Source organism: Ictidomys tridecemlineatus, chromosome 2 (assembly GCF_052094955.1).
Source record: "Ictidomys tridecemlineatus isolate mIctTri1 chromosome 2, mIctTri1.hap1, whole genome shotgun sequence".
Lineage (NCBI taxonomy): Eukaryota > Metazoa > Chordata > Mammalia > Rodentia > Sciuridae > Ictidomys > Ictidomys tridecemlineatus.
In genome coordinates, this window is record NC_135478.1 from 6,769,032 (window position 1) to 6,788,709 (window position 19,678).

The window sequence follows — 19,678 nt, forward strand, 5'->3', positions numbered from 1 at the left end:
CAGAGAGAAAACCCCGACCAGAATAGCTTCCTGGAAGCTCAGGGAGAACAGAGGATCAAGTGGGCATTTCCCAAATGACCGACCATTGCGAGTAAATACAGAGAGCACTACCCGGTCGTCACCAGTGAAGTGCGATCTGTGAGACCCAAATAGGGCCGGAGCTACGGGCAACCTGATGTCAGGAAAGTTTTTCGACTGAAACAAAAGAGTCAGGAATGAGATGAATGGAGCTCCGTAGGAACACAGTGCTGGTGGAAGGCAGCTCCGGGCTGGAAGGCAGCTCTGCTGGGACGCAGCTCCAGCGGAGGAGGAGGAAACTGAGGAGTCTCTTGTCTAAACCCAGAAGCGGGAAGCAGGTCACCAGAGGGTCCACAGCGGCCTGTGAAGATCTTAGTGGGGTGGGTTCCCTCCTCCTTACCGGGAGTCAGGAGTGTGCCAGACGATCACAGTCACAGTTCCTGCTGTTAGCCCAAAGAGAGCCGGTGAGCCGGGGAGGGGGAACTTACCTAAGCCAGATCAGTGGTGACTGCAGGGAGCCAGCGTCTGAAAGAGCGGACGAGGGCGGACTGTCTTGGCAGAGCCGAAGCCGGGGGCTCTGTTAACAGGAGCTCACCCGTATCCGAGTCACAGCACCACTGAAAGAAGCCTCCATGCAAGACAATTCGTCGGGGAGAGTTCCAATGTTATTGCAAAAGGCTGTGTGCTTACATAGATCTAAGGAGAGATGGCAGGGCTTAGATAATGGCAGGCCACCTGTTTATTGGCACGTTCTTCCAGATATCAATTCCGGAGCCCAGGAATTAGTTCTTATTGGGGCTAAGGTTCCCGCCAGCAAGATTTGAAATTGGTGCTGGCAGGAGAGTCCACACCTGTGGGAACTTTTCATGCCAGTGAAAAAAGGGGAAAGTAGGAAGAGAAGGTCCTTAAGTGCCATTTGTTTTTTTTTTTTTCCTCAGGGGTGTGGCTGCCATTATACTTTTCCCAACAGGAGCCTATTGAATGGGAGAAACATCTTTACTACATGCACCTCAGATACAACAGTAATCTCTTAACACCAAAAAAACAAATGACCTAATAAAAAATGGGCTAAGGAATTGAACAGACACTTCACAGAAGAAGAAATACAATCTATGAACAAATATATGAAAAAAGTTGCTCAACATCTCTAGAAATTAGAGAAATGCAAGTCAAAACTACAAAAGATTCCATTTCACTCCAGTCCGAATGACAATCATCAAGAATACAAGCAACAGTAAGTATTGGTGAGAATGTGGGGGGAAAGGCACTCATACCTTGCTTGTGGGACTGCCAGTTGGTGCAACCACTCTGGAAAGCAATATGGAGATTCTTTAAAAAACTTGAAATGGAACAACCATTTGACCCAGTTATCCCTCTCCTCAGTGTATACCCAAAGTACTTAAAATCAGCCTACTTCAGTGACATGGCCACATCAATGTTTATGGAGGCTCAAGTTACAATAGCTGAATCATGGAACTGACCTACGTGCCATTCAACAGATGAATAGATAAAGAATATGTGGTATATACACAATGTAATATTACTCAGCCTTAAAGAAGAATAAAATAATGGCATGTGCTGGTAAATGGACAGAGCTGGAGAATATCAAGCAAAATGAAATAAGCGAATCCCAAAGAACCATAGGCCAAATATTTTCTCCTATATGCAGATGCTAATTCCCAATAAGGGGAGACACTAGGGAAGAACAGAGGTACTTTGGATTAGACAGAGAGGAGGAGTGAAGGTAGGGGAGGAAGTATATGGGTAGAAACGATAGTAGAATGAACCAGACATTATTACCCTATGTGCATGTATGATTACACAACTGGTGTAACTCTACATCATATACAACTGGAAGAATGAGAACTTATACTCCATCTATGTATAATTTGTCAAAATTCATTATCCCGTCATATATAACTAATTAGAACAAATTTTTAAAGTTAAAAAAACAATAAGCAATTTTGATTGACCTTCCTCCATTGAGCATCTCCCACCACACTTACTTAGTTACATTGCATAACTGCTTTGTCATTATTAAGGAGTGTAGACCCAACACCACCTCCTTCCTAGTTGCCCAATGAAGGCACAGGCACCATGTTCAGGATTGATATGAATACAGTGTTAGATAAGAGCTTTTAATTGTGGACAACCTTGGAATGAGGAGGTGCAGGTACAGAGCCACCAAGCTGAACGGCTGGAGGCATAGGCAGACTGTTGACTACCCCTCACCTGAAGACTCCATGCACAGAGCTTATAACTCACCAAATTGTTCCAAGATATCCCGTCCTCTCAGGACTGCCTAGTGGAGGAATAAGAAGAGAGAATGAAATGTCCACAAAAGGTTTGGGGCTCTTCCTTTTCCCATGAGGAAGTTCATGTGGACTGTGTGCTATTTTAATTCCTTTCATTTTTTTAAAGGTCTACTTGTATTCTATTTCCTTTGTTTACTGTGGTAAAATATAAAGAATATGAACTTTTCAACCAACTGTGTACATACACAGTTCAGTTTTATTAGTTGCATTCACTTGTTATACAACAACCAACATCATCCACTTTCCAGACATTTTTTTTTTTGGTTCCTAAATTGAAAATTTTTACACATTTGAATAACTTCCCAATATTCCCTCCCCCGATTCTGGCTATCACTCTTCTATGATGAAACTTAATGATGGATTAAGACCACTGAACTACAAGGGTAATGTGACCAAGGAGGGAGAATTGACAGGTTTAGATGGTGAATTTAAACCTTTTGTATTCTGTCTTCCCAGTGAATGCTGTGATCCTGAGATTAAATTGTCTTCCTGAGAAGACTCCGCAAGGCACTTTTAATGTCCCTGTTCCTCAGGCTGTAGATGAAGGGGTTCAGCATGGGGGTGACCACAGTGTACATCACTGAGGCCACTGCACCCTTCCTAGGAGAATGTGAGACAGCTGATCCAAGGCATGCTCCAAAGCCTGTTCCTAAAAGAAAAGCAAACATCTGACAGGTGAGACTCACAGGTGGATAAGGCTTTGTACCTCCCCCCTGAGGATGGGATTCTCAGAATGGAGGGAACAATTTTACAGTAAGAGAAAAGGATCCCTATAGATGGGTAAACTCCAAAAATGGCAGCAGGAAGACACGTGAATTTATTACTGGTGAAAGTATCAGAACAGGCCAGATTAAGGAGCTGAGAAGGGTCACAGAAGAAATTAGCAATTTCCACATCCTTAAAGTAGGGAAAATTTAACATGATCAAACTGTGCAGGTGGCAGTCCAAAAGGCTAACCAGAAAAGACATTAATATTAAGAAGCTACAGAGGTGAGGGTGCATGATTACTGGGTTATACAGGGGGAGACAGAGGACCCCAAATGGGTCATAAGCCATCACAGTCAGAAGCATACCATCCATACCTCCAAAAATAATAAACAGGGACTTCTGAGTCAGGCAGAGGACATCTGAGTCAGGCAGAGGACATCTGATTCAGGCAGAGGACATCTATGTCAGGCAGCTCACATAGGAGATAACGCTGCTGTGAGTTTGGATGTTCACAATCATCTTTGGGACCGTGGTGGAGATGAAACTGATATCAGCCAAGGACAGGTTGGAGAGGAAGAAGTAAATGGGCTTGTGGAGGTGGGAGTCAGAGCTGACTGGCAAGATGATGAGCAGGTTTCCAAGCACTATGACCAGGTACATGGCCAGGAAATGTTTGAAGAAGATGGGCTGAATTTTGTGATCTTTTAGAGACCTAGAAGATGGAAGTATTACATCCATGTTTCTATCTTGTGATTCTATATTGCTCAGATAGCTTTTGTTATTTGTTCTTTTTAGATATTCATGACAGTAGAGTGTATTTTTACATATTATACACACATGGAGTAGAACTTATTCTAATTAGGATTCCATTCTTGTGCTTGTACATGATGTGGAGTTTCACTTATGGTATACTCATACGTGAACATAGGAAAGTTACATCTGATTCCACTCCACTGTATTTGCTATTCCCATCCCTCTACCTTCCCCTTATTTCCCTTTGTCTAATCCACTGAACTTCTATTCTTCCCTCCCCACTTGTTGTATGTTAGCATCTCTTCAAATGGATAAATAAAACTTGGTATATATACACGTTGGGGGAATTACTTGGATATCGATTTAAAAGAAAAGTGTTGAAAAAAATAAGCAAATGGGCTCTCAGCACTGTGTGTTAGTCAGCCTTCTACCACTGTGACAAAACTCCTGAGGAAAACTACGTAAAATGAAGAAAGATTTATTGTGTCTCATGTTTCAGAGGTTACAATTCATGGTCTCTTTGTGCTGCTGTTTGGGGCCGATGGTGAGGCAGAATGTGGCAAAGAGGATGTGTGTGGGGGGGAGTTGCTGGCCTTTTATTAGCTGGGGAGAGAGAGAGAGAGAGAGAGAGAGAGAGAGAGAGAGAGAGAGAGAGAGAGAGAGAGAGAGGAGAGGAAGTGACCAAGAATATCTTATGCCCTTCAAATACAACTCACTCCCAGTGACCTACTTCCTTCAGCTAGGTTCCACCTCCTAAATTCTTCACCACCTTCCAGAGCGTCACCTTTGGGGACAAAGCCTTTGGGGGACATTTCAGATCCAATTAGAGCTATAACTGTAATTATAACTAAAGGTAGAAATATGTGTGTATGTATACATACACACATATTAATGTCTACTTCTACACACACATACATGTATATGTGTGTATATAAATATACACACACATGCTTTTTGATGAACTTGTGTTGATTGCACATATTGATGGGTTTCCCTGTGACTTTTCCACACAGCCATATGTTGTGTGTGGATCCACCTTCCCGTCTAACCTTTTCCATTCTCCCTTCCCTCCCTTCCCCCCTGGTCATTAGTCCAGTTTCTGATATTCCCTCTTCTTTTAGGTCATTTTTTCAGTTTCCACAGATGAGAGAAAACAGACAATGCTTGTCTTTGTGTATATGACTTATTTCTGTTAGTGTGATAACTTCCCATTTCACCCATTTCCTACAAATGACAAAATTTCATTCTTTTTGTGTGTGTGTCTGAATACTACTACTACTACTACTACTACTACTACTACTAATAATAATAATAATAATAATAACAACAAAGACCATGTTTTCTCCATCCATTCATCTGTGGTTGTGGGTGTGTAGGCTGTCCAGCATTAGCTACTATGAACAGTGCCAGAATGAACACAGGTGTGCAGGTGCCTCTGACTGAATTGCCTGTGGACACACACCCACTAGTAATACAGCTGTATCATGTGATAGTTCCATTTTTAGTCTTATGAGAAACTCCATACTGTTTTCTGTGATGGCTGTACTAGTTTACAGTTCCACCAATGATGCATAGGCTTCTTACCCATATCCTTGCCAGCATTTGTTACTTTTTTTCCTTATTTCATTGCTTTTTATAATAACAATTCTAAGGTGTAATTATGTTTCAATTTCAATTTTCATTTTCTTGATGGCCAAAGATGTTGGGCATTCCTCGCATATTCATTGGCCATTTGTATTCCTTTTGAGAAATGTCTGTTTAGGTCATTTGCCCATTTTTATTGGTTTATTTATTTTTATTGTTAATATTTTCAGGTTTTATATATTCTGGATATTAATCCTATTTCAGATGAGTAATAATGTATTATTTTAACTAACTGGATTACAAATGAAATTGTGCCCCATTAGCCCACTCTAATGACCTGAGAAAACAATTTAATTGTAGGGTAGGAAAGACAGCAAAACTAAACATCTATACCTTGATATCTTGCCTCTGTGGTCACATTATTTTTTATATATGGTATAATGATTTTAATTTATCATTTTGTTTTATAGTAGAACAATTGTAGCTAATTTGGGGACAGATGAATGGGGAATTTTATTATTATTTTTTGGTTCCAGGGATTAAACCCAGGGATACTTAACCACAGAGCCACATCCCCAGCCCTTTTTATATTTTATTTGGAGACAGGGCCTCCCTAAATTGCTGAAGCTGGATTTGAACTGAAATCCTCCTGCCTCAGCCTCCCCAGCTGCTGGGATTATAGGCATGTGCTTCCACACCCAGTGAATGGGGAATTTTTTCCAATAGGTAGAATGTTTCTGTTTGGGAAGATGAGAAATTTCTGGAGATGGATGTTGATGATGAATGCACCACAGCATGATGGTAATTCATACCACTTTACATGTGCAAGACGATAGTGAAAGTTGTAAATTGTTTGGGAATTTTAATATTACCATAGTAAAACCAGAAATAACAACCTAAAAATAATATTTTTTTTTAAAGACGAGCTTCCTCCTGTGTGAAAGAAGAGCCTCCAAACTTCTGTGGACATATTCCCTTCTATCTTCCCCGTTACTGTGAGAAAGTCCTTAATGTTAGTGACAAACTGGACCAGTTTGGCTAATTATCAGCTCTGTGCATTGGGCCTCAATGTCATATAATCATCAATAATAAGCCTGTGCCTGCAGCCCTTCAGCTTCATGGTTCCAAGTTCAGTGGCCTCCATACCTGTGTCTCCCCCCATGATTGGTGGCATCAGAGAAATCCTATGTGAAACTGCATTGGCATCAATCCTGCGGATGGAGCTGGAGCCTTCAATGGGTATCAGAGAGTAGATGAACCTTAGATCTTCACGGTTCTGCCATGATCCATCAGAGATGCAGTAAGTGCTGGAGGAGATAAAGGATGGAGGATGGTCTTTCCAAAGAATCGTTTCCTCATTATCACAGCAAAAGTTAATATTGGGTAGCCAGATAGGAGAATAATGATATGCAAAATCACATTCCACTATTGTCATGTATGTAAAAAAAATCTCAGGTGTGAGGACTGTAAAGTTTATGTTCTCAGTTGTGTAAAACGTCCTAGAAATCTCATTCAAAGTTTTACTTTCCTCCCAAACTTGTTCTGTTTACCATAAACGTCCCTTCCACAATAGCAGAAGATAGCTCCCATTAAACTGTTTCCTTACTTCTCCAAAAGGCTTATGAAGGTGATGAGGAGGATGAAGATAGTGTTCATAATAGCATGACTCATTATTTATAGCTTCCTGAGTGCCAGGCTCTGGGCTATACATTCTATGTAGATTATTTCAGTTTTCCTGCATAGTCTTTCTCAGGTTAGAAGCACCTTTTTTTGTTCATTTACAGAGGAAATAAGAGAACAGAATTTTTATGAAACTCATGCTAGGCTTTTAGCTTGTAAACTCTGAGTTTATGTTGGAATTGAGCTGTCTGGTATGGAACAGGGACTCTGGGAAGGAGAATCCTCAGAGTTTGTGTTCCTTAACTCAACCATCATTTAACTTACCTCTTACTCCAGCATAAGACCTGCCCCTCAGGGTGCACTTACATTTGGGGGTATCTGGTAAGTCACAAAACAGATCAGCAGGTGTCACCAGAAGCAGTGATTATGGGAACAATGACCGAGGTCATAGGAAAAGATCATAGAAAGAAAAGACACACCATCATTCAGCACAGACTGCTCTCTTTCCCACTCCAGGATGACCTTGCAGCTGTCCACATCTTCCCGCATTCTGAAAGTCAGACCACTTAACCTATAAAGGAGTCTTTGAGTCAGGTGTTGGCTTCATTATTACTCAGAAAAATGGAAAGAGTTGAAATAGGTACCAGATGTGGGCCTCTGATGAAGACCTCTGTACCTCTGCTAAAAACTCCCAGATGGTCCTGAAACAATGAAAAAGATTAGTCCATGTTACCCAGAGCTGGGAACTTAATTTTACATCCTTTTGCATGAAAAAGAAGGTTGTAAGACTCTCAGTTTATTTATAGTTGAGACAACTGTGTTGAGTTAGGATCAAGCAGATAATTGATGCTCCCTGTGTGTTTAATATGTACTGAATGCATACAATTGGGAAAAAGAAAACTTGCCTGTTATTATTGGTAGTAATGATAAGGTTAAGTCATCACACCACTTAAGTAAAAGATTCTGTGACCTGATGGTACAGATTTCCTATTTTTGTGTAAAGAATTTTTTTGTGTGTGTAACTATATGCTGACATCTATAGAGGAATGATTGATCTGATTTCCATTTCCCCAGAACCTATACCTTGTTTAGCACAAAAGGGGACATAAAAACAGAAAAGTCTCTGTTATATATTAAAGAAACCTTTTCTGGTCCACAGTACTTGGCCTACTCCGTGTGGATCCAGTGTTCTTGTATTTCCCTTCTTGCACTTTCATCTCTTTTAAGAATGTGTCACAGAACTAGAGACAGGTCACAATAGCTATTGTCTGTGTCTGTGCCATGGTCACTTGGGCCCTATGATTCCATTTAGGTGCATTGACATTTATTGGGCAAATTTATTTGTGAGCATGTACATATATGCAACAGCAAATCCGATAAATATGTACAACTGTAATGCACCAATAAAAATATCCTGGCAGATATTTTTCATGCAATAAAATAAGAAAAATATGCATAAATATTAGTGGCCAGGTGAGCCTTAAGTCTTGGGGTGAGACCTATGTTGGAGTTTTGCATCATTCCAAAGATTCAGTAACTTTGACAGTTGTATTTAACCACATATTCACTTTTTAATTGTTGAATTCTTCATTTTATAACAGAACCCATGATGATTAAATACGTATTAGTTTCCAAACTTAGATATGTAGCATGAGTGTTTTGGAGATGAGTGTTATTCTTCATACCGAGCAAAGAGGTGTGGAGATAGTTACCCTCTTTCTTCACATAGTAGCAGGTCAGTGATGAGGGACTGAGTGTTGACTCTCTACCTCCCACCCCATGGCAATGTCCCTCGTATTGGAGCCAAATGGGAATATTATCACCCACGCAGGATGAAATTTCTCTTTGATTTATCTTGGAAGAATTGTTACTAGATGGAAGTCAGGAATTAAAAAAAATAGACCCAGACAGGTATGATCAATTCATTTTCAGTGATGGTACCAGGAAAATTCAATGGAGAAAAGACTTTTTTTTCTTCGCATTTAATGCTTCTGGAACAGTTGAATAGATGTGTAGGAAAAATGAACTTCAAACCTTACTTTAAAACACATATAAAATTAAACTGACATGGATTGAAAAATATGATAATAAATTTTAAAGAGGAAAAGACAAGAATATTTTTGAGGAATAGACTAAGATTTTATTCACAGTTGTATATTATGGGGGTTCATTTTTATGCAGTTACACAGGCACAGGATATAGCTTGTTCCAATACTTCTCCTTCTCTCCCCTTCCCTTCCTATAATTCTCCTTCAACTATTGGTTCTTCTTACAATTGCTTATAGTTTTTTTTTGAAATTTCATGCAATATGGATATACATCAAGGTGAACTTCACAGTGGTATATTCATGTGGACATAAGAAAGTTTGGTCAGGTTCATTCCACTGTTCTTCCCTTTCCTATCCTTCCTCCCTCCCCCTCAACCCCCTTCTCCTGTTCCACCTACCTCTCCTCCCTTTTCATGGGGAATTCAGGAGTATTTTTGATGGTGCATATTAAGAATAAGGGTATGCATTGTATAATGACTGATAATTTGGGGGCGGGTAACCACTGTAGGTGATTAACAGTAAAAGCGAGTATGTATCTGTGCTTGGAATTCAATTATCCTCCACTCACATTGTTTGGGGGAATTCTAATTTGTTTAATAAGGGAAAAGGCACGGAATTTTGAAAGAATTATTTTAAGAATAAATAGACAAATTAAATGACGTCCTTCCCTTGGGTCATGCTGTGTGTCTTCTAACCCATCTGAAGTAGAGGTATGCAATTCACAGAGAGTTTGAAATCCTGGTGTTGATATAAGCTGGTGCATTTCAAAAGTATAAAAAGCCTTGAGTGGTCTTAATATCAGATGTACTACTGATTTTATAGGAAGTTAACAAAAATAAACTAAAATTTTAAAATAAAATTAAGAAGAAATACAATAATTAAAAAAGCATTTCTTCAAATTTCATTACTTTTTGATCCTTGACTGGTGCAGTGCCACACTAAGATCACATTTGGTCAGATACATCATAAGATTATGCTCATTTGGGGCTGGGGATATGGCTCAAGTGGTAGCACGCTCACCTGGCATGCGTGCAGCCAGGGTTCGATCCCCAGAACCCCATACAAACAAAGATATTGTGTCTGCCAAGAACTAAAAAATAAATATTAAAATTCTCTCTCTCCCTAAAAAATTGATTATGTCATTTAACCAAACACTATATATGTAAAGTTGAAGTTCATTACCATCAGAGATCACACTTTTATATTAAATACTTCTTAAAAGACTATCAAAATTTGAGTGAGCACTTGAATAACTTAAGGAAATCAGAACCTAACAAGGAAGAAAACCTTCTGGGAGTTATTGGCACATAACTATGTATTCTGATTTCCAACTGTCAACTCTAATAGCATTATAATAATGCAGTCCTAACTCTTGTAGATTTTGTAATATTGTGCATTTCAAGTACATAGATACTGCACTTTGGTTTAAGGTAAGAATAATGTAAATTTCAATGCTTCTTAAATTACTTTATAGTGATGTTGGTTTTGGTTTGTTTTTCTGGAAGTGGGAACTCTTACTTTTTCTCTATTATTTTCTCAAAAGAATGGGTCATATTGCAAGGTGAGCTTGGAGTTGTTATCACTGATGTTCTTAGTTTTCAGTGTTCAACTTAAGTCTCTCCAAAGTAGGTGTGCAAACAAGAAAGTGAATAACACAGAAACCATGAATTGGGATAGTTGAAAGTTTGGGTTTGTCCCAACTGAGAAACATTACTGAGGGTTTACAGAACTGAAGTGTGAACACTTAAATTGTGAATATGTGAGTTCAAAATATATGTGGAGTACTGAGTGCCTGTTAACTTACTTCTTTTTTCCCCAACAATTTTACTTTTATTTTTCTTTTTGCAAAAGTTGCCCAAGCAATACGGAATCACAAAATTTAACAGGTAAGTCAGAATTCCATCTCATAGGACTCTCAGAAGATCCAGACCTGCAGCCTGTCCTCTTTGGCCTGTTTCTGTCCATGTACCTGGTCACAGTGCTTGGGAACCTGCTCATCATCCTGGCCGTCAGCTCTGACCCCCACCTCCACACCCCCATGTACCTCTTCCTCTTTAACCTGTCCTTGGCTGACATCTGCTTCATCTCCACCTCAGTCCCTAAGATGATTGTGGACATCCAAACTCACAGCACAGTCATCTCTTATGTGGGCTGCCTGACACAGAGGTCTTGCCTCATCATTTTTGGATGTATGGATGATCTGCTTCTGACTGTAATGGCCTATGACCGATTTGTAGCTATCTGTCACCCCCTGCATTACCCAGTAATCATGAACCCTCGCCTCTGTGGCTTCTTGGTTTTTGTGTCTTTTATACTTAGCCTTTTGGACTCCCAGTTGCATAATTTCATTGTCTTACAATTTGCTTACTTCAAGCATGTGGAAATTTATAATTTCTGCTGTGAACCTGCTCAAATCCTTAATCTTGACTGTTCTGAACCCTTCATCAAAAACCTAGTCACATGTTTTGTTGGTGCCATATTTGTTTTTTCCCTATCTCAGTAATACTCTTCTCTTACTACAAAATTGTTTCCTCCGTTCTGCGAATCCCATCCTCAGGGGGGAAGTACAAAGCCTTCTCCACCTGTGGGTCTCACCTCTCAGATGTTGTCTTATTTTATGGAACAAGTGTTGGGGTGTGCCTTGGGTCAGCTGTTTCACATTCTCCCAGAAAGGGTGTGGCCTCCTCAGTGATGTACACCATTGTCACCCCCATGTTGAATCCCTTCATCTACAGCCTGAGGAACAGGGACATTAAAAATGCCCTAAGGAGGTTCCACAGTGGAAAAGTCTATGGCAGGACCTGAGCTGCTCCGTTGGAATGTATGTGGGAGAATCCATGAGTAGTAACACCTAGACCTAGGAATTCTACCTCGTGGGCACATCATTTTTCAGATTGTTGGCTCTGACACCTCATCGAGTTTCAGAGGGTTATGAGGCTGGAGTTACAGGGTGAGCTCACTCCCTTCCCACTCCTGAGCCCTCAGTGATTGACAGGCTCCTTCAGTTACTGTCTCTGTGACTCAGTGTCCCCTTTTGGCCTTTGTCCTGTAGTAACTATCCAGCTTATTGCCCATATGCAATTTACTCCATTATAATAACTATATTTATTTCTATTTTCGAGTGAACACTGAGTGATTGTAACAGGGGGAAAAATGTATGTTGAGATTTGTCAACAATTGTAACATTTCAAAATGTGCTGAAGAAATAAAGCTTGTTTTAAATATATGTCGTTGTTCAGGACATCCCTGTGAGTTGTGGTAAGTGGGATCATATTTCAGGTTTCCTATAAACAAATACTATTGGATTCTCCTCACTTTCTGGCGTCCTTCCTTGCCATGGGTTCTCTGCCTCACAGGTGTTTACACAATTGTAATCTCATTTGTCCTGAGGCTCTCACTTCAGCCAGTGCCAGACTGTTTAGAGGTTCAGCCTTCAAAACTTTGAGCAAAATAAATCTTTTTTTTTTCTGTATCACTTACTCTGCCTCAGATATTTTATTATGGCAACAGAAAACAGACCAATACGGGGCAGGGGCAATCTGCTTTACTTGGTCTATCAACTAAAATGATAACTAAAATAATTAGACACTTACAGACACATATACCCAAGATGATGATTCGTCAAAAATCTAGACACCAATAGCCCACCAATTAGCCATCACAATATCCTATTAAAATACTAAATATTTATGTTTTATGGACATACATCCAGTATTTCAATTCCTAACAAGATTGCTTGCCTTTCTATAGTATGCTCCATAAACTCTTGAGAGAATAAATGTGAGCTTATTTGTTTTTAATATAATGAAGAATGGAATTATTTCCTCCAAAGATTAAGAGTTATAGAATAAAATATAGATTTTAAACAGTTCTACAAAAGTAAATGTATACAATAATGAAGACATGCTTTTTATAAATTGGAGATATCTAATAAAGAATGCAAGAAGTTCTGCTTTTAATTTTTCTTCAGGTACTCATCATAGGAGGAAAATTGGTGTATGAATATGACCACCCTCGGTTTTAACATGCCACGTATGGTAAATCTTTCTTTGGCTGTGATGTGAGTGTCCTGTCCCTGCCACACTCTATGAATAACTTCAAGAGAAAAACAACACTTTTTTTTCCCTATGGCACAATCTGTCTTAGCCAATAGTTAGTTCTTCCACCCCATCCACCTCTCAATACCTGCCATCTGGCCCTCTTCACATTCTCTCTCAGTCCTCCAGAGGCACCCTGCCCACCATATGCAACTTGAGTGGGCATGTGATAAAGCGTTATTCACAACAGTTAAGGACAAACTGACTTCACTTCCACAGCATGGGGGTCTCTCAGCCAGGTAGCTCTGTGGAGGGAAGATTGCCACAGACCACTCTTTATTTAAGTCCTACTTTGTCCATCAGGAAAAAATACAAAAATGAAATTTAAAAAAAAAACAACCCAGAAACACCTTATTAAAATGTCCAGGACTGAAAAACACCAAGGAATCTCAAGGTGGGAAATGACTGTAGAAATGGATCAGGAAATTCAGTTTAATTCTAAGAGTACTGTGACAACCCATGCCTGGATTTAAAAGAGAAAACAAAACCCCACACACAGATAACAGAAATATCTGAGCCTGGAAGACCCTCAACTCCCCAGATATTGCCTGAAAACTTGAGACCCTTGCTACCTCAGAGCTGCACTCATTACTACCCCCAGAATGGGTGCCATGTCCTCTGACCCAGCTACTTTAGCTCTCTCGAAGGTAGTTTGGGGCACAGCTGTTCATACTGGTGTGTCTATGGGGAGTCAAGGGTTGGAGACCTTTGCCACCATCTTGCTCCCCCACCTGGCTTCCTTCAGGGATCCTCCCTAACCCCCAGATTCTTCAGCACCAAGTTAAGGGCCACCACAGTGCTTATCTGCCAGGGCCAGGTATGATAGCAGGTAATTTTGTCAAAGACCAGGCAAAGGGTTTCCTATCAAAAGATTATTCCTCTTATCACTTTAAAGAAGTACATTTTTTAAAGTGAACATTTCAGGTGTTTAAAGGTAAACTAATAAAAACAGTGTGACATTGAATATGGTAGAAAACACATTTCGTTCAACTTATTCAACTGTAAATTGATGGGGAAAAAATACTCACTGAACCAAGAGGGTGCTGAGAAGATGTGGTAGGATGTATTGATTAAAACAATCTTCGGTGCATTGTTTTGCATCAATAATTTAAACTTTCATTCTCATGTTAATAGATTCAATTCATGGGCTTTACAAACAGAAAATTTGATTTTTTGACTAGTTCCTGAATTTATTAACTGTGTGCTAAAACTTGGTACTTGTCTATAGGCTTAATGTTTTCATTTTTAATGATAGTTAGTTATAGCACTTTAGATTTTTTTTAGTTGTCAATGGAACTTTATTTAATTAATTTACTTATAAGTGGTGCTGAGGATCAAACCCAGGGCTTCACACATGCCAGGTAAGTGTTCTACTACTGAGCCACAAATCCAGCCCTACTTATAGCACTTTGGAAAATGGTAAGAACTCATTAAGGGAAGATATCATTGTTGTTATCGTGGTGGTCGTCAGCATCATCATCATTATTATCATCATTTAATTTCAAGGTTGATGTAATTCCAAATATTTTATTTGGAATCTAAGAAGTCTTTCTCTCTGGACTCTGGCAGATGGTAACATGTTTGTGTTTACACAGTGCAAAATCCTTTCTCCATTTTTTGTTATCATTTAAAAACTCAGTGCTTATTTTTTACAACTGCAATTTGTTAAAAGACCCTGGGTTTAAACCTGGTGCCATACCCTGACCCCTGGCTAAGAAAGAGAGTTTAACATTTCATTTGTAGGCCAGTGTTGTTGAGAAATTACAAAGGTTGATGATTGAAAAAATGTTTCTGAATACTCATAAAATTCAATTAAACACAAACCAAAGGAAGCAATATCTACATATGAAACATGGAGTGAAATGAAAGCCATCACACTTCTAGAGACACATAAAGGAGAATGTAGGTCTATATGATTGGTTTTTCCACCCTGAACTACAGAAAGAAAGAAAGTGATAATGAGACTAGAATGGCCTGCTCTGTAGCTTCATCAGAGCAGTTTTAATGTCCTTGTTCCTCAGGCTGTAGATGAAGGGGTTCAGCATGGGGGTGACCACAGTGTACATCACGGAGAACACAGCAGTCTTTCTAGGAGAGTCTGATACAGCTGAAGCAAGGTACACTCCAATGGCAGTTCCATAAAATAAGCCAACAACTGCCAGGTGAGACCCACAGGTGGAAAAGGCTTTGTACTTCCCACCTGAGGATGGGATCCTCAGAATGGAGGAAACAATTTTATAGTAAGAGAAAAAGATTCCTAAGACAGGAAGAAAGCCATAGATGGCACCAACAATATACATGACGATATTTTTGGTTAAGGTCTCAAAACAGATAAGACTAAGGATCTGAGAAGGTTGACAGAAGAAATTAGCAATTTCCACATCTTTGAAGAAGGTAAAGTATAAGGCAATCAAATTGTGGAGCTGGGATTCCAAAAGGCTAAGCAAAAGAGACACCAGAACTAAAAAGCCACAGAGGCGAGGGTTCATGATGACTTGGTAATGCAGGGGGTGACAGATGGCCACAAAGCGGTCATAGGCCATCACAGTCAGAAGCATATCATCCATGCACCCGAAAATGAGAAAAAAAGACATCTGTGTCAGGCAGCCTTCATAGGATATGACTCTGCTCTGAGTCTGGATGCCCACAATCATGTTTGGGACCGTGGTGGAGATGAAGCCAATGTCAGCCAAGGACAGGTTGGAGAGGAAGAGGTACATGGGGGTGTGGAGGTGGGAGTCAGAGCTGACAGCCAGGATGATGAGCAGGTTCCCAAGCACTGTGACCAGGTACATGGACAGGAACAGTCCAAAGAGGACGTGCTGCAGTTCTGGGTCCTCTGAGAGTGCCATGAGATGGAATTCTGAGGCAAGTGTTAGATTTTTCATATCAGTTTTGCTTGGGCACCTTTTGAAAAAGAAAAATGTGTTGGAAAAAGGAAACCAATAAATACATGCAAGCATCAACACAATGTTACCCAGTACATTAGCCTAGAATATTTAAACACCACGCATATGTTTGTCCTGTGGATATAAGTAAAAGTGAGATTCAGGGTGGTATATTCCCATATGCAGGAAGGAGAGCTCGGTCTGGCTCAGTCCCTGGCTCCTCCTTTTCCCAGTCCTTCCTTTCTCCCCCTCAATCCCTTCCTCTACTCTCTGATACCTCTTATATTTTCATGGAATTCCTTCCCTCCATATTTTCTTTCTTTTTTAACTTATTTTGGTACACTAAATTTGATCATTTACATCAGAAAGCATTATGCACTACTTATTTCCCCTGAGTTTTTCTGCTTCTCATGCATTCTATTTCCCCTCCTCTGTGAATTGAGTCCTCACTCAAATTTTGTATGTATTCCAAAACTAATGTAATAGATAGCTTGAATCATTATTCGTGTTGGACTCTAATTTTGATTAATATGTTTAAGATGAATGTACATAACCAATATCATCAGCCTTAAGGCACATTGCCCCGTCAATGATTCACTGCTAATGAAATATTAGCACTTTTGAATTTTCTTGTTGTGTATGTTTATTTGTGCCAACTCTATATGTCTTCCCTCAAATATCTACTAAAGAAATCTACTCCTTGCTTTCTAAAAACTTTATGTGGCTTAGGTACATTGCTTCTTTGTTATTCTGATCATAAACCCTTATACATATGTTTGAGGACTTTAGCATTAGGGAACACACAGAACCAAAGTTTGGGTATGATACTTCTAATACCACTTAGTAGATTTTCATATCAATATTTCCTGGTAAATGGATTATAATTCTTTCACATCCGCTACTTGAAGGCAACTCAGGTTCATTCCTTTATCAATTCACACTGTCATTTAATTGGGAAAAATGCAACAGAAAAATGTAGGAAATTATTCAAACACATCTGGACCATTTAGTCACATCTAGACTGGGGAAAATCATTACATAGCTTATGTGTTATTTTTGAAATGCTTTAAAATATTTTTTTAAATCACATGAGGGAGCACTTTTCGGTCTCATTTATATTTACTTGTGAATATTTTGAAATACCAAGATGCCCTGGTACTGGATTAAAATCAGTTTGATTATAATATCAGCTGGTGAAGCTCTTGGTCATCCTGTCTTATACCAGGGTTGTAAATCACAGCCCTAGAATATTTGCTGGCTTTCTGAAAATGTCCTATTAGTAGTATTTTCTATGACTACTAACAGTAACTACTACCCATATTAAAAATAAACATTTAGTAATATGTGCTTCAAACCAATATTTTACCAGGATTTAATTTATTACATATGAAATGTGGTTCTTACTATCTCTACATGATTCCATTTTCTGTATACCTATTACCCCAAAGAAACTGCTCCCATAAATTCAGAGGGTACATTTTTGTCAATATTTTCATGTTAGTTTTAATTTCAATATCCACTTGCATTTTCTTTAAGACTTATCTGAAAAAAAACAATGTTCATTCAAGCCATCTACAACACATTATTGCCCATGAAATTTAGAAGTTTAGATCAACATGTGAAGCAAATTCCTTAACCTCAAAAGCCTTAGCTGATGCACACCATTACCTGAAGGATAACAATTAATTTGTCAATTTATTTTTATGACCAGCTTTCCAAAATCTTGTGCCTGAGTCCATATCATACAAATGAGGATTTCCGCATAATATGTGGGTGGCAGACAGTTTTTTGAATTCCAGTAATTGATATGCATTCCAGGTGTTCTATTAATCAGGAATATTTTTTGGTTAAATAAAAACTGGTCCTCATCAAACACAATTTACTGTGGTTAAGATGTACTGTTCAAAAATATTCCTGAGGTATGACTAGTATGAGCCCCTGCATAATTACTAAGATATTTCCTCTTGTATAGGAGAGATATTTCCAGTGGGATCCAGTAAAGAATACAGCGGTTTTGGGATAAGAGTTAGAAAATCCACACTTTAGTTCCATATCATTAACCTTTGCCTGTGAGCTCAGCCATCCTGTCTATGATGGAAGCAGCTGGGGCCAACCACTGCTGACCTGGATGATCCACCAGGAACCTTAATTCAAAGAGCACAGGGAGTATCAGGGATTTTTCTTAGTATTTGAAATAGCTGTGTGGGTTGTTATAAGGAAAACCTTCCAAGAGTATTCTGGGTAAATGCTTGTTGTCTGTGATACTTAGCTCAATTCAATCATGGCTTCATTATCTTACATCTAAACACAAATTATGAAGTTACATAAAAATGCTGTCTTTTCATTTTGGTAAAATAATAATGTTGGTGGAGCTTCTGAGTTGCAGAAGACTGTGTACATGAAATGAAACATGCTACACGGAACATAGAGATCAGAGACTCCCTTTAGGAAACTGTCAGTATCAGTTCATGATACGATTATTGCCAATCTCTTCCCCTCATCACCTTCATAAACCATTAGAAATGTTTAGGAAAAAGTTCACAGGACCCAATTGCTACTTCCACGCATAGAACCGGTGTGCAAGGAAATCAAAAGGTTGAATGAGATTTTTTGGCACCTCCCCCACTGCCAGGTGCATAAACTTCAAAGTTAAAGTAGCTGATATTCTACATATTTTTATTTTCGCATCTATCTACCCCACACTGTCATGTTGTCTTAATGATGGGGAAAGATCACTCCAGAGAGTCCTTCCTCCATCCATCCTCTCCCCCAGCACTTACTGGGTAGTGCTGAGTCTATGCTGAGTCATGACAAAGAGAATCCAATGCCCCTCCTCTGCCTGGTACCCAGCGGAGGCCTCAGGCTCCGTGCCCAGGATTGATATGAATACGGTGATAAATACGAGCTTCCTGGTGCAGAAAACCCTGGAGGATCAGACCCAGGTATGAAGTCAACTGGACTGGAGCCATTGAACTGAAGAACTGCAGACATAGGGTGACTATTACTATTTATTATATGACCTTAGGGCTCCATGCACAGGGCTCTTAATTAGTCAAATTGTTCCATGTTTTCTAAATCTCCAAGCACTTCTTAATACAAGTGAAGTAAGAAACAGAAGAGAAAATGAACGTCCACAAATATTTTGGGTATCTTCCTAGGAGATGGATGTTTCCTAATTACATGTTTTCTTTCTTTTATTATGATTCATCTACTTTCATTTAAATTATATTGTGGTAAATATGCATAACAAAAACTTACCATTTTAATCATTGCTAAATGCACAGTTGAGTGGCATTAATTACATTCATATCATTATAAGACCATAGCAATCATTCATTTCCAGAATTCTGCATTTTTCTAAACTGAACCTTTATACTCACTTAAAAACTCTTCACTCCTCCTGCCTCATGTCTCTGGTAACCACCATTTTACTGTGAAATATAATACAGGAGAAAAGTCATAAAATTATAAAAAAATAATGGTCCAAGTAGACAGAATTTACATGTTTAAATTCATCCCTGCTGTGTTTTCTAGCTTACATTCCAAATGAATGCACCAGTCCTGAGATTAGACCATCCTGCTGTGCATCCAGGCACTTTAAAATGTCCCTGTTCCTCAGGCTGTAGATGAAGGGTTTCAGCATGGGG

At 39.2% G+C, this 19,678-nt stretch overlaps 1 protein-coding gene and 1 pseudogene across 1 annotated transcript; one reads left to right on the forward strand and one right to left on the reverse strand.

The window, feature by feature from the left end:
- The first annotated feature begins 10,590 nt into the window (after positions 1-10,590).
- Positions 10,591-11,851, forward strand: LOC101968222 (olfactory receptor 7E24-like; annotated as a pseudogene).
- Positions 11,852-15,107: 3,256 nt separating this feature from the next.
- On the reverse strand, positions 15,108-18,840 carry LOC110597254 (olfactory receptor 7E178-like). Its single transcript, XM_078029780.1, has 2 exons — positions 18,812-18,840; positions 15,108-16,050 (listed from the first exon to the last, which is right to left on the reverse strand). The coding sequence occupies exons 1-2, from the start codon at positions 18,838-18,840 to the stop codon at positions 15,108-15,110; spliced, it is 972 nt and encodes a 323-aa protein (XP_077885906.1).
- Between the last annotated feature and the right edge of the window lie 838 nt (positions 18,841-19,678).